Source organism: Topomyia yanbarensis, chromosome 3 (assembly GCF_030247195.1).
Source record: "Topomyia yanbarensis strain Yona2022 chromosome 3, ASM3024719v1, whole genome shotgun sequence".
NCBI classification, from domain to species: Eukaryota; Metazoa; Arthropoda; class Insecta; order Diptera; family Culicidae; genus Topomyia; species Topomyia yanbarensis.
The window spans coordinates 167,199,944-167,215,269 of record NC_080672.1 but is presented as its reverse complement, the minus strand read 5'-3'; the positions used below and the strand labels follow the sequence as shown (position 1 = coordinate 167,215,269).

The following is a 15,326-nucleotide window of genomic DNA, read 5'->3' as shown; positions in this document are numbered from 1 at the left end:
ACCTTTTTAGTCCAGTTTTATGGTAATCTTCTTGAGCTGCTGTCATGAAGGTAAAATAAAATCTCTCCCATCCCACAATGATCCATTTCGTTACGTGGGGAAGAGAAGAAAAAGTCAGTGTTTATCTCAACAACAAATTTTATCGCAAAAACTTCCCAATGCAATCTTTCGTACCATATTCCCCATGCGAGAATTTCCTGCACCGGCATATAGCAGCTTCCTATGCAAATGGTCAAATCCTTTAGAGCCGAAGGGTTGTCAGCCTGTCTGTAGCGATTCTCGGTACGATATATCCAGTGACATGATTTGAGCTTAAAATGCACTTTCAATCTTCTTGTGCTGAACTTGTGCTACCGAGCTGCACTAAACATGGCTAGGTTGAATTCCTCTGTTGCTACTGAATCCTGATGGAGGGCTTTTTCTGCTAACCCTTTTGTGGTCATTTTTTCATTGAACCTCAATCAAGTTACAAATAGTTTTAAATACTTTTCTTTATTTTCTAGCTAGTTCAAGCTCAATTTCTTTTATTGGATTTCGCAATTATTGTGTGACAACGAAGTCTTGCGGTCACTTAAATTATGAATATAGTAAAATAGTTATAACAATTTCAGAACATCTTTATAGAAGCAGCTTGTATTGTGAGCAAAATGTACACCAAGTGTAAATGTTATTTCGAACTTTAATTGTAAGTCAACAGCATCGGCATAAAATGGTTAATCTAGCTTCCATATGAAATTTCTCACCAACCGTGGTGTCATCATATCAGCACTCGACGAATGAGCCACAAGTCGGCGATGTAGCAGAGAACACTCCCCCAGGGGCAATGTTAGGCTGACCAGTCTTGCAGGAAATTTTATTATTCGATGTAGAACAAGTTTAATTACGTGATAATTGAAAGTGGACAAAATTTAAATTTTTGTTCGCTGCAGTGAAATTTTGAAATGCCCATTCGGTTGGTCTTCCTGGTGGGTTGAAACTTTGATACAAGCACTTCTGGGAAATGGAGCTAGTGGGGTCGAACAATGCAGCTATCAAAATTCTTCAATTTTAATCACACATGTTGCTACATCTAGACGGCTAACTGCTATCAAGGATACTAGTTTCATCGTAGATATCTCCTCACATGGCGAAGCACTGCTATATGTACTATTAATTCGAAGAAAAACTAATTATATGAATAACTGGAATATATTCTCTGGAGATGGGATCTATGTTCCGATGTATTTGTAGTATTCTAACTGAGCAATCTAGTTTCCATTCTACAAATTTACCGAAACTGCGCCAAGCTGGGGGCAAACGTCACGTAAACAATGAGGAAACGCTCAAAGCGAATTGGTGCACAAAATCTAATAATACAGCTTGAATTAATACAGCTATGCTGAACTTGTTGAAATGAGTATAGCACAAATTTGAGCAAACAGATTCCTTTCCCTAAGCTGATGGCGTTGACTGTATTGTGAACATCATGCTGCCACAATAGATTCAATAATTAAGTTAACTCACTATGAGGGGCTTCGATTGTTTTTTGTGTCATTTTCATTGAGTTTTACATCTAACGGTGAATCAGTTTTCATTTATTTATTAATTTATAAATCTGTCAGTTATAATGGTTTGAATTTGAATTTTTTAAACTGATAGTGTGCAAAAACTATGACATAAAAGATATTACCGAACCCACCTAGATTGCGCAATGGCAGACTACTTTTTCTTAAAACCTCGGAAAATGAACGAAAAATTTTCCATAAAATGCCACATGGGGTTAGTTGCTTTTGTACACCAAACATTCATTTGTGGTTAATGCAATTAACACACTAATAATTACAGCTGTAGAAGGAGCTACTTTAAAGCAGTAACTATAAATTGCAGATTATGCAAAAACAAAAAAGAGGAATAAACTCCAGAAAAATTTCGCACGGTGAACACTGAGCTCTAACTATTCTTTTTTTCATTTATTGGTTCTCACGTTGCGCGGACCCGAAAGCATACTTAATGTTTCAGACAAAATACCACAACATTGGAAAATTACAAATTTTCCCACCTTTCTTTTTTCTTCTTCGTGTACGCGTTTGATATTTCATTGAACGGCGCACGTTAATCGTAGAATGATTACTTATTGAGATTAGAATCCTTTTTTCATCTCTATAGGTGGCGTTACATTTATGTCCTTTATGATTGGAATGGGATTTACAGGCATGGATTATATTTTTAATGTATAATATTTTACCTTTGGGGAACCCAAAACGTTGCTGATTAAAAGCGTCCGTGCTGCCAAATCGGAATTCTGCATACACCCCCCGAATTTTAACTATTTTTTTAAATTTATATCCTCTATAGGGCACATTCTGTAATTAGCATTATCTCTTTTTTACATGTGATAGGATTATTCGTTTGATATTCATTACCCTCGATTCATACATATCAGAGTGATGCGTATCGATAAGCAGCTAGACAGAATGGTTCAATCAGCAAATGCACAGAGGCTTTGCATCCTCCAGAGGATATAATCTCTAGTTTGCTAACGTTAGTTAATTAATTTATTCATAGCGATAATCGACATAATATAACACTATGCCTCATCATACACGGGATCGAGTTCAGTTTTAATCGCAGCGGTCGTTAAAGAAATTTACGAACGCTCCAAATATAGTGATTCCAGTGCCTGCACCACTTTTCATTTCCCTTTGAGCTGTCTAGCATTGAAGGCAGAGTTCTACTCCCAAAAACACATCGAGCACTTTATAGTACACCTTCTTCAATGCCTATGTCTGATTGGTGTTTGGAGATCCAGGAAATATCATCGATTTGCACGCAGCAAGTCACCAAGCAATCTAAAGTCCGAATAAAACCTAAAAAGCAGACTTTGAAATCCATATAAAAATTTTGGAAAACTTCCAAGCAGCTTATACTTTAATGAAACTTGAAAACTGCTTAAGGGACCACTTCAATGTTGGCATCCAAAATATGTTGGCATCTAAAATATTCTAGGAGCACTGTTGGTTATTTGATTGCTTTGACAAGACAAGCCAAGAAAAAAACCTAGCATGTTATTTGAAAAAGTCGTTTATCATAAATGTTCATAGCATGCGCAGCCACAAACCTAGTTATCAACAGAGATTATAACCTCTAAAAGGAGATATCGTAGAGAATCTCTAACTATCTAACAGTCCAGAGTAACTGTTCAAATGCTGTTTTGCTTGTGATGAAAATCAGGAGAGACTCCAACCTGAAATGTATATATAATACTATGGCTTACACTATTGATTTTTTTGCGTGGACCTTACTCAGTAAAATTGAAAACTATCCTGGTTTTGGTCCTGGGCGACATTACAAAATTTTACACAGTTTGTTTTGGGACAGTTTAGCGCGAATTTAGCCCACCACCACACCATGTCCCGAATCAACTTTCGATATTTAGATGATCCTAACATCGATGACATCAAAGAAATATGAATCGTCTCTCTAAACATGAGCATTTTGGAAATACGTTTTACCATTCGGATATCCCCAAACATGCTTCCGAATATTCTTTCGCGCTAAGTAGATACTACATATAGTCTGAAGCGGAGAGCTCACTTTTCATATTATCGGGTTTGCCGTTCGTTCGTGCTTAGGCGCTGATCAAACTATAGTTCGTGAACTTGATTTTTATCCTCAACACGCGGTCACTAACCGACTTCCTTTTGATCCGTCACTTCTACTTACCATATACTGCTGAATTCGAGAATTCAACAAAATTGTTACAAGCGACCCTAGAGCAAGTGGGGTATACACTAATGGATCATTCCAAATGAATTTCAATAGCATAATACTCAATTTCCTTTCTATTCACCTTATTTTCGCCATCAAAAACTGTATATCAATATCAAATCCATATAAACGCGTCTTCCTTTCAAGACTGGAATTTAGTGCAGGAATTTCACGTTTCACGTAATCCACGATAATATAAAAAACCGAATTATTCGTGATCTACTGCATATTCGACTGTCCGAAAAGAGCAAGCGCAACTCATTATTGCACTGCTAGCGACACCTGCAAACGAACGCACAACCATTATTTCCCCACATCAATCCCAACCAGTTCTGAGAACTAATGTAGCAAATGTATTCTCTTCACTGGATAGCATCACAAATTAGATTACATTGCAAAAGTAATTTGGGATCAATTTATATCTTCATCAGACAACCTTTTCGATGATTTGCTACCATTAGTATCGATATTCACTATAAGAAATTGAGCTTTACTATAATTGAGAAAAGAGACAGTATTGTGTTTTTTCAATTTTAGCTGCATCGGTTTTCTAAAATCAGAATATTCCCTTTTCAATTAACGCACTACATAAAAGATTTGACAGCAATGTAAGTATCAACAAGCAAGCAATTTTGAAGCTAGATGGCCATGGGATATAATTTTATTGAACGTGTTTTCACACTGTAACAAATGAATAACTATGAATGGTGAAATTTGCCATCATGTTTCTTTCGATTATTGAATGCAAATTGAAAAAAATACATTCCAAAATTGTTTTCCCAAACGAAACGTTTTGACGAAGTATTACTTCAGATACATGCTGGGTAATACTCTAATATTCATGTATCGAAAGATTCAATATTGAATTCTGGCCATAATTCAATAACATTCGCACTGTTCGCGCCAACTTTTTCAAATAACATAGTGTTGCCGATATAAAGGTAAACAAAACTTTATATTCATAAAATTTCCGGACAGGAAAATCCAGTTCTAGAGCCGTTTTTCAGGATTGTGTGAAATGGAAAAGCTTTCTTCGGCTGTTAGAAAGGGATCAAGGTGAGTTTAGTGCTATCTATTAGCTAGTAATGATGATAAAATGTCCGGAAAGGTGCAGCATCAGATAACGCCATACCATTTCAGTATCTACTAGGCCTTCAAGTTTTCTGGACAGGATATCTTTGTAATGAATGAATATATTTGTTTTATATTCATTTTAAAATATATACTATGCTTTGTTTTAGGTATTGGAACGAATTGAATACAGCAGTGGCGGATCCAGGGGGAGGGTCTTGGGGGTCCGGACCCCCCCCCGAAATTTGTTAACATCTTGAGAAATTTTAAAATAGTTTCTATTTTAAATTCGTTCTACACTCAAAGTAATTCCAAACCAGATTCGACCACCAAAACTGATTTTAATTAAATGAGCGTATTATATTTTACGTATTGTAAATTGAACATTTGAAAATCGATATTTCGGACCCCCTCCGAATTTTTTTTCTGGATCCGCTCCTGGAATACAGTATTCGTCTTACATACAGACATACGAAAAAAAAACATAATATGCAGTAAGTAAATGTCCACAGTTGATAATGAAGTGGTCCGTTAAGCCGCTATTAAAAATGAAGATTATTTATTTAAAACGAGAAAGTAAACATGCTCCTTTATCTGAACTGTTGGTTGCTTACACCCAAAACAAAAACCTCTTGCAATAATTGTAAGCGACAATCACTTGCAAATAATGTTAGCATCGCTTGCAATTTTGCAGTTAAAGCCGCTTGCAATGTTTGCAAGCATATAAAACACTTTATCTTGCTATATCTACATACGTTTCTTCAACACACTGTCACAGGATTGCCACCACATTCACGTGCCTATGCCGGTTTGTATGGCAACGCACACCGAGTTTTTATTTACCGTCTGCTTTTTATTCATTTCTCACCAACATCTTCAAACGCAATATTGTGGCTTATTCATTACACACGAGGCAGCATCGAATTCCGGATGTGCTGATTGTACGAGTTTTAACGCTCGGCTTTTATGTGTAAGAATAGATCAGTGCCTATGGTCTGTGCTACGATACTCAATGGCATGAGTTCAAATCTAGGGGTGCGTGCTTTACTTTTTTCATTAATCGTGAATTCATCAAAATATTTATATATGACTTTTATCCACTTACAATTATCTGATAGCATGGTTGGATGGATAAGGTATTGATTAGTGATCTGTTCGTGTAAGGTTCGTTTTTCAATACCAGCTGTCTTTTTTATCTAACGCATATTGGTCACCAATACACATGCATCGCTAATACATAGGCAAAACTCGTTTTTTCTGTTTCTTGCATTACATGCAAGGAAGATTCTTGCAATTTTTGCACATTACCAGAACGCTTGCAATTTTCGCACGCATTTATTGCAATAATGTAAGCGAATCTTACCGGGTATGTTTTGGGTGTAGGTATGCGCTACGACACCGTAGATAGTATTGATCGCATCCGCAGTACGCCTTTTTACTTTGTGGCTAACATAGCTATCACTTTATGACACTAGTTTTAAAAAAATCGTCAACAATCTCTTTCCGTGCTGCATCCATTTTCATTTTCGAATCAATCATATATTTTACATCGGAGAGCCTCTTCTACTACTCTAAGATCGACGCGTATAATGTCGATGTCATTCACGAAATGCAAGATGCATGCCAGATCATTCATCATTTAAGATTCTCGTATCGCGACTTCGAGCGCTATGTTAAACAATAAATTAGAGCTTGTATCGCCCTGATTCAATCAATCTAACCTCACAAATGAGTCAGATGTCTGTCTGTCGCCAGAATTTTACCCATCCAATGCCATACGTATCAGTTATGTTTAACGGAAAGCTATGCTAAAAATAGCTACGTTGTCATTTTTCAGCCAATTTTCGATTTTTCAAAGCATCGGCAACGAAGAAAAATAGACTTTTTCACCGGTATGTTTTATTGTACTATTTTGTAAAAAATGTGAGATTTTAGGACAAAAATATGAAGCTTGCTATTTTTTAAAGATTTTTTTAGAAAAAAAAAATATGCAAGTTGTTCGACATTTTTCCAAATGCATGTCCTATTTGTAGGGATTCAGTAGGCGTATTGGTTTCGTGGTAAACGTGTGTCTATGGATAACTGAAATATAACAAATAGGTAGCTAGTTGCTAAGCAAAATAAAGGAGAAATAAATTTAATATTATGTTACTAGTTGCTAAGGAAAATAAACAAGAAAGGAAGTTTCCTCATTCAGGTGCTTGACGTTGTAGGAAGAACAGCGAATTTAGAACGCTCCAATCAGTAATTCCGAAATGGCCTTCTCCTTCGGACACGACACGAATTTCGCGTTCTATGACGTTGAGTTTACAAAAATTGGACGAAAAACACGGAGTTATCCAATTTTCCGAAATTCTTGTGCATGAACTCTTGGGCGAAAAATTCGCTTTCGAAATAACCGCAGTAGTGCAATGCTCATCATAGTAGCAATTGGAGATGGGCGAATGAATCGTGAATCGATCAAAAGAATCGATTCTTCAGAAAGAGCGAATGAATCGCGATTCTTTTTTAAAGAGCTGCGATTCACTGAAGGAGTGACAATTTATCATAAACTCAACGAGAGCCAAAAAGAACCGAATGAATTCACCATGACTATGAATCACTCCCAAATAAACAAACACGATGAATTTAAATTTATTTAAATAATAATTTATGGAAGAACGAAGTCGGCTGTCTCAGTCTGGATAATCAAAACAAGGGTTTCTTACTACCCTTACTTTCTTACTACTACTGGGTAGTAAGAATCCCTTGTTTTGATTATCCAGACTGGGACAGCCGACTTCGTTCTTCCAGCTCCATATACCAGTCGTAATCTACATAATAATAATTTATTTTAATAATAATAGTTGTAATTTCGAGGGAGAAACCAATCTTGAAAATGGCGGAATTTTTCGTGAAAAATGCTATTTTTCACGAAAAATTCCGCCATTTTTAAGATTGGTTTCTCCCTTTTCATTTTAAATGTGTAAAAAACTCCCTCAATTGAAAAATTATCTCGAAAACTCAGGGGTTAGTTATCTCATGCATAGAACGTGTATGCAAAGTTTGAAATAATTCGGTTGAGTAGTTTTTGAATGATAGTTCACGCCGCAAATCGTGTTTTTCCAGAGGCATTCTATAAAAAGCTTCATCGCAGAGTCGCTTGTCGATATTTTTGCATAGAAAAATTACATAATGTTATTGAAATGATGCATTATAATGTACAAAAGTTTTGATCAATTTGCAACAAAAAATCGCAAATGAGTCTTTTTTCATGCTGAAACCCTTACCCACCCTCCCTAAACACTTAATAAATACATTTTTCCCGTTTAATCTCAAACATTTTTCAAAGTTCTGAAACGAATCACTGAATCGATCAAAAGAGTCGATTCCGTTTAGTGAGTGAATCGGACACGATTCACTCTCCAAACTGAATCGTTTTGCCCATCTCTAGTAGCAATGCCACGTGAACCCCTTAAAAGTCATAGGAGACTACTCCTTGTTTAGGGGAAATTGAAAAACTTCACTCTTTTTAGACCGATTTTGATGATTAAAACGTTGTTGAACGCGGATGTTCATTCGAATTTTAATTATAACAAGGATATGTCTTCTGAAAAATGTTGACCCATTTGCATATTTTACACGAACAATGCACAAAAAAGACAATTTTCATAGTATTATCACTGAGAACTGACATACAAGTGAAGTTTTCAACTTGTGTAAGAAATTAAACTGTCGCTTTGAAATGACAACAACAAGTAGCAACTTGCCACTGGTCGGCGCTTCGATTGGCCAGCAATCGCTATACGGGACTTGTATGCAAACAATGGTGACTCACGCATGCAAACCTGTATGCGATGGTGATTTTCAACGTATTTTCATTTAAATCTTTACACAGGTTTTTCGGGCAAGTTTGTTCTAGCTTATATGTCTGTTCTCTGTGGTATTATCCTAAAGTCGCACAATATTTCATACATAACAGCATAATATAACATACCATCGGAAAAGTCTATTTCCAGTATTATTAAAAAATCGAAAATCGTCTGAAAAATGAAAATGCATCTAATTCACGGTGTGTTTAGTAGAACAAGTTTATTCGAAAAAAATCGGCATCTTTAAAACTTCAGTGTGTGATGGAATGGACTTTTCTCTTTCATTTGCAACTAAATGTAAAATAATCGGTCGGGGGCTCAGAAAGACTTTTTATTTTAAAGAATTTTTGTTTTGCAAGGAAACTGTTTCACATTTTTGACGCTATTTATAGCTATAGACATTCAAATATTACTAAAATTGAGAATCTTATGGAAAATTTCATTGTCTACGTGTATGTAGAAAACTTTAAAGCGATCTAGAATCGTCCGGGAAAGTTATTAAAATTTTGTCTAAGTTTTAGATTTGTTATTATGTGTTAATTGCCGAAAAGTTCTACTGTATCGATTTAAGACAAAGAGAAACGAAAGCGGTGAAGATGAAACCATTTTGAAATGCCGTCGGAAAGTAGCGGCTTGTTACTAGTCAGCGCTACGACCGGTTAGCAATCGCTATACGGACCTTGCATGCAAACTTGGATACAAAGGTGCTACACGCATGCGAAGCTATGTGCGATGGTAATTTTTTTCAACGCATTTTTAATCAAATGTTTACACAGGTTTTTCGTTTTATTTTGTTCTAGCTTATATGTCTGTTCTCTGTGATCCTCCTAAACTGACTTCTCATCTTGCTATAGCAGGGCAAGCAAATAAATCTTACATCGCATCGTTTTGTATTCTTTCAAAAGCACGGATGTCTTCCACTCACGGATGCGTGAATAAAAATGAGTGATAATGCAAAGCTATAGAACTCCCCGGTGCGGGCTAATTGCGGGCCGTTGACTTTTCGAAATGTCTCGTAAGACTATTTATTTGGGAAGTGAAACTATGTTATGCGGTACTGATTATGTTCCAAACCTCTCTTCAAGCAGTCGTCAATCAATTATATATGCCACGATGCTATTGAAGTAAGACTACATGACATGCCACCATATTCCAATATTAGCGTTTCCAAACGACACATATTAAAATACAGAGAACTGGATACCCATCTTTTCATATCTAAACATCCAATGCAAATCAATCTGTAGCGGTACATATAGCCAGAGAACATTGGTTACACACCCAGGGCAGACCCTTACGTGCAAATTCCGTGACCAGTTACTAAACCACGTAAAATTTTCAACTACACCCAAAACATACCCGGTAAGATTCGCTTACATTATTGCAATAAATGCGTGCGAAAATTGCAAGCGTTCTGGTAATGTGCAAAAATTGCAAGAATCTTCCTTGCATGTAATGCAAGAAACAGAAAAAACGAGTTTTGCCTATGTATTAGCGATGCATGTGTATTGGTGACCAATATGCGTTAGATAAAAAAGACAGCTGGTATTGAAAAACGAACCTTACACGAACAGATCACTAATCAATACCTTATCCATCCAACCATGCTATCAGATAATTGTAAGTGGATAAAAGTCATATATAAATATTTTGATGAATTCACGATTAATGAAAAAAGTAAAGCACGCACCCCTAGATTTGAACTCATGCCATTGAGTATCGTAGCACAGACCATAGGCACTGATCTATTCTTACACATAAAAGCCGAGCGTTAAAACTCGTACAATCAGCACATCCGGAATTCGATGCTGCCTCGTGTGTAATGAATAAGCCACAATATTGCGTTTGAAGATGTTGGTGAGAAATGAATAAAAAGCAGACGGTAAATAAAAACTCGGTGTGCGTTGCCATACAAACCGGCATAGGCACGTGAATGTGGTGGCAATCCTGTGACAGTGTGTTGAAGAAACGTATGTAGATATAGCAAGATAAAGTGTTTTATATGCTTGCAAACATTGCAAGCGGCTTTAACTGCAAAATTGCAAGCGATGCTAACATTATTTGCAAGTGATTGTCGCTTACAATTATTGCAAGAGGTTTTTGTTTTGGGTGTACCAACAGCAACTGAACAACGCTCGCAATCGAAACCAACTACCATTATCAACAGTAATAATGATCGCACCTAGTACCTTCAAACAAACATCCAACACCACCAATAAAGAATAAATAGAATACGAATTTACATTAGCAAACTGTAAGAACAAGAAAGAAATAAGAACATTTGACCGTCAACAGCTACAAAGCAGTACTGATGACAACATGGACGTGATCCATAACGCAAGAGTAGGCAGCCTACAGGACCCCCAAGCTGCGGCGAATAACATCTATGTAATTCCACTTTCTTCCATTTTCGGTGAATGGGTGAGATTTGATAATTCGTGGTCTTTGCGAAGGCTGTACGAAAAAGCACGATTCCGCGATAAGCACGTTCAACGGTTAGCGCAGAAAGAAGTTTTAGGAGTTTGCTTAATATTTCGATACAAAACAAAAAATGTTCTCCGAAAATTGGTGGGTTGTATAATTTGAAGTAGCTTTATAGATCGACTTATTGACGACTCGAACAAAAACAAATGTTGCGAAAATATATAAATCATTTTTATCAAACTTTTTCAGATAAATTTTGGAAATTGAAATTTGTTTTGACGGATCATTTCAATAATATTGAAATGTGTTCATGTATGCACGATGGATTGATTGAGCGGATTGAAAAAAATTGCAAATCATTATTCTGCCATGTTTCAATTCAAATTTTTCCCCAAGAATTTATAATAAATGACAAAATATTCGCGGATATTAGAAATTTAATATGCTCAGAAGGAATTTTTTTATTTTGATTCCATGGTTTAGAAAAAATCGCCTTTTCATATAATAATTGAAACATGTGATCAAATATACTTCGTTTTACGGTGCCCGTTAAATATATCCACTTTTTTCATCACACTCGGCTGTGATTTAACAATAGCTTCGGATTGAAAATGCAATTTGGACAAATGAATCGCCACGTATTGGCACAGTTTGGCAGTTTGCCATTCGTTCAATGCATTGGATGTCGGGACTTCAAAAGCTAAACTGGCTCGAGCGGGGACATGCCGAGGCCATGGTTCTATCAATTCAAGCCTTTAATTCTTTGTAAGTACAGAAGCGGCACATTCTGGCGATCACGCCGGAGCTGGCAGTTGTGCATGCTAAACTTGCGAACCAACGGACCCTATGATAAATAAGCGTAAGGATCGGACGAATGCAATTCAATTCGGCTGGAGTATTATGTTCGATCAATCAACTCGCTATTTATAGCTGCCTCCAGAGGTGCGAGGTTGAGCTCCTCCTGTTTGACGCTCGGATGGTTTCGGATGCCGACTGGTTAACAGATACCGTCGGGGGTGTTAGTCGGGAAGCGGGATACTTTGGATTTGCATGTCGACTGGCACAATTCAGAGTGGAGAATTTTAATTAATTCCAAAGAGGATAATAAATACAATAGAGAATGATTGGCACTTTGGCAAACATTCTGAACCTCTGTTTTGGCCATAATGCTTTGTATGTTTCAATAGATTCGGAAAATTGGAAATCTGAGAGATTGTTTTTCATGGTTCAACAGTATCATAATCAGTGAGAGCATTATTAATTGCTTTTCTGGTGATGGTTATTTGAAATAATCACAGTGGTCGTTTGATTACACTAGTTTAAAAAAAAGTTGCGAGAAAAAGTATATTTAAGCACATTTTGAGTAGTTGAGTACGAATATAGTATTCATTCTTTTATAGGATATCTGCAGACGAGGCAACACGATACGCTCCACAAAAATATTCACTAAGGATTTTGTACCGGCTAACCACACGTTGTTGTATTAGAATAGCTGAAATCAAATCTATAGTGAATATTTTTTTAGACGTATGTCCTGTTGTTCGTGTGCGGACAGCTTTAAAGAAGCGTTTTAGAGTTTTTTCGCAGAACAATTTTTTCTTGTTTTAGTTATTTGTGAATATCTCGTGATAAAATCATCCGATTAATATATTCACTAAACAGTTGTTGTTTGTGTTTGTGTGCTATTTTTAGAAATATATAATTGATGTGGATCATATGTAAATATTTCTGGGCTTGCAAGCGACCAGCGAGTGAAAATTTTAAAAAATATTCCAAATGCTGTCGATAATTCTAACAAACCTTTGTTGCTTGAAACCCTAATGTATTTCTTTATGTACGGACGTTTTCTGAAAGGGAAAATCGTTACCTTTCCAACTGTTACGTCAATCGGATGTTTCACGAGATATTGACAAATAACTGCAGAGTATCCAAAACATGTTCCAACAAAAATCTTTATAATGCTTCTTTAAAAATGAAAATGGATATTGTTTTCAGTCAGCGATGGACAACTAATTTGGAAAATTTGGAAATTTCTAGAAAAGTATGAGTTGAATAACAACCGAATAGAATGTTATTTTCTTGGTTTTCGTCTTAAATTTAACTAATCTAAAAACAGAAACACACACACCAAAAAATAATGCAATTTAAACGACATGTAAATCAATACGAATGTAAACATACAAATATTGAATCAAAAATTTGATTGAAAATTACGTTAAAATCAATGCACTCAATTGGAGAATCAAAAAGCATATAATTCTACACTTCCATTCGTGTAATATTACATGTCATTCATTTTACAGCAATATTCGAGTAAAAATTCATAGAAGTGCATTTTCTCTTCAAAAAAAAATGTAATTTTCAATCCACGTGTAAAATTACAACAAAATTCGTTGAAGAAAGCACGACATGTCGTGTGTTTGTGATGGAACTTAATTTTACATTTATATTCATGCTCCAAATATGTGCATGAAAATAAACTTAAAATTACAAAATATTTTTTTCTGGGCCGTAATTAGTCGCAGAGCTGATTTAATTCTTTCCGTGTAGGTTAATACGATTAAACCAAAATTTGTAAACGAGTGTTATAGCATTTGAAACATTCCTTAAAATATTTGAATCGAAAGTAAAATAATGTTCTAATGTAGGAAGAAATCGATCATACAATAATTTCCTTTTTATGTGCAGCTGAAAATTTTAAATAAGAAACAAATCATCAAAAAAATGTCACCAACGCACAGGGATCACGTAATTAACCTATAATTGTATGATATTTCACATATACAGATAATTATCATACAAATCGATCACTATAGAACTACAAACTAAAGTAAATTACAATCATTAAATGAATTTGTTTTGTTTCGTTTCGTTTTGTGTTTCTTATAATTCCATATCAACTTTTGAATAGGGCGAATAAGATTTGTAAACAAACTTTTGTTTTCTTAATTTGTTATAATTTCAATACAGAAGACATTTGAAATTGATTCTACCAAGGGTAAAGATGTTGACTCATGTGTATCTTTCATGAAATTCAACGCGACAACGGAATAATGAGCGAAATAAGTTTGTTTATAAAAATCTCATTAGCCCTTTTGAAGAATTGATATTGAATTCATTTTATTTTCGGTTTGTTATCGTTCAGTTTTCTTTTCACATTTTGTTACAAATGAAATTTAATAATTTGTATGCAGTCTGCTATGATGAAGGCTGTATGAATTAAGTTTACTTCAACTAAATCACACACTCATATGGAATATAATTTCTAGCAAAACTACCGGATAAATTCACAGAGTTAACTCGCATACCGACGTTTTCATTCTTCGAACAAATCTGTTTCGATTGAATGAGATTCCCGCTTGGTATTGTTACTGCTACGGAGAAAGCATAATCACATTCGTTCGAAGAAGAAATCCGTCGTAATACTGAATAAATCTGCTAAACTAATTTATCGTTTTGGATGAATCGGATTGGGGGCGTATCGAATTCTAAAGGGCCAAATTTTATGCACACAAGACGGTATCTAGTTTCGGTTTCGATCGTATTAATCAGATGTCAGATTGTTGAAGTAAACTTACCTTGATGGTGGTTCGAGAGTTGGTGTAAATAATTTGTGTGCCATATTTGGTGGCCATTTCGCAATGGCTTTTGATGTGAGAGCTTGTAATGGCGGTGTGACAACTTTTAGCGTGTTAGCCAAAAAGCAGCAGCAATTAATTTAACAATAAACTTTCACGGCTATTTCAACAGAAGATGGCAACTCGTTTAAACAAAAAAAGCACTGCAACTAAGAGGAAATATTTTCAACTCAACACACTTTCATTGCTTTTTTTCTATTCGGCGCCGCTTCTCTTTTAAGATTTTGGAAAGCACTTCTCATTCGCTTCGTTGGTCGCGCATTCACCTAGTTTTCCTTCATTGGTTTTTCGTTTTGGCTTCAACTAGCCAAGATATCACTTTGCATTTTTTGGTTCATTTCGATGATATTTGTAGCATGTTATGGTGTCTGTTTTTTCCTAATTGAAATAAAAATTAAGATTATAAGACACACAGAAGAGGAAAATATATGAAGTTATGCACACTAGGAACTGTTCTACTGGAGCTACATAATTACATTTTAATGGAGTGTTAGCCTTGGTCTTTTCTGTTTTTTTTTCATTGGAGTACGTAGAACTTAAGACATTTTAGAAAATGTGGACTCTTGGAGTTTGCTGGTCAACTTTGAATCAAGAC

The 15,326-nt window shown here is 35.6% G+C and overlaps 1 protein-coding gene across 14 annotated transcripts in view; it reads right to left on the bottom strand.

Annotated features, from left to right (window-relative positions):
• The window catches only part of LOC131689160 (small conductance calcium-activated potassium channel protein), a 761,072-nt gene that overhangs the window by 289,395 nt on the left and 456,351 nt on the right, over nt 1-15,326 (bottom strand). For 3 of the 14 annotated variants that reach the window (XM_058974055.1, XM_058974054.1, XM_058974053.1), the window contains one exon: nt 14,672-15,109. The exons of the other annotated variants lie outside the window; for them this stretch is intronic. In XM_058974055.1, coding sequence (XP_058830038.1) covers nt 14,672-14,728 — 57 coding nt within the window. In that variant the 5' untranslated portion in view covers nt 14,729-15,109. The remainder of the gene's footprint in view (nt 1-14,671; nt 15,110-15,326) is intronic. 14 annotated transcript variants of the gene reach the window in all.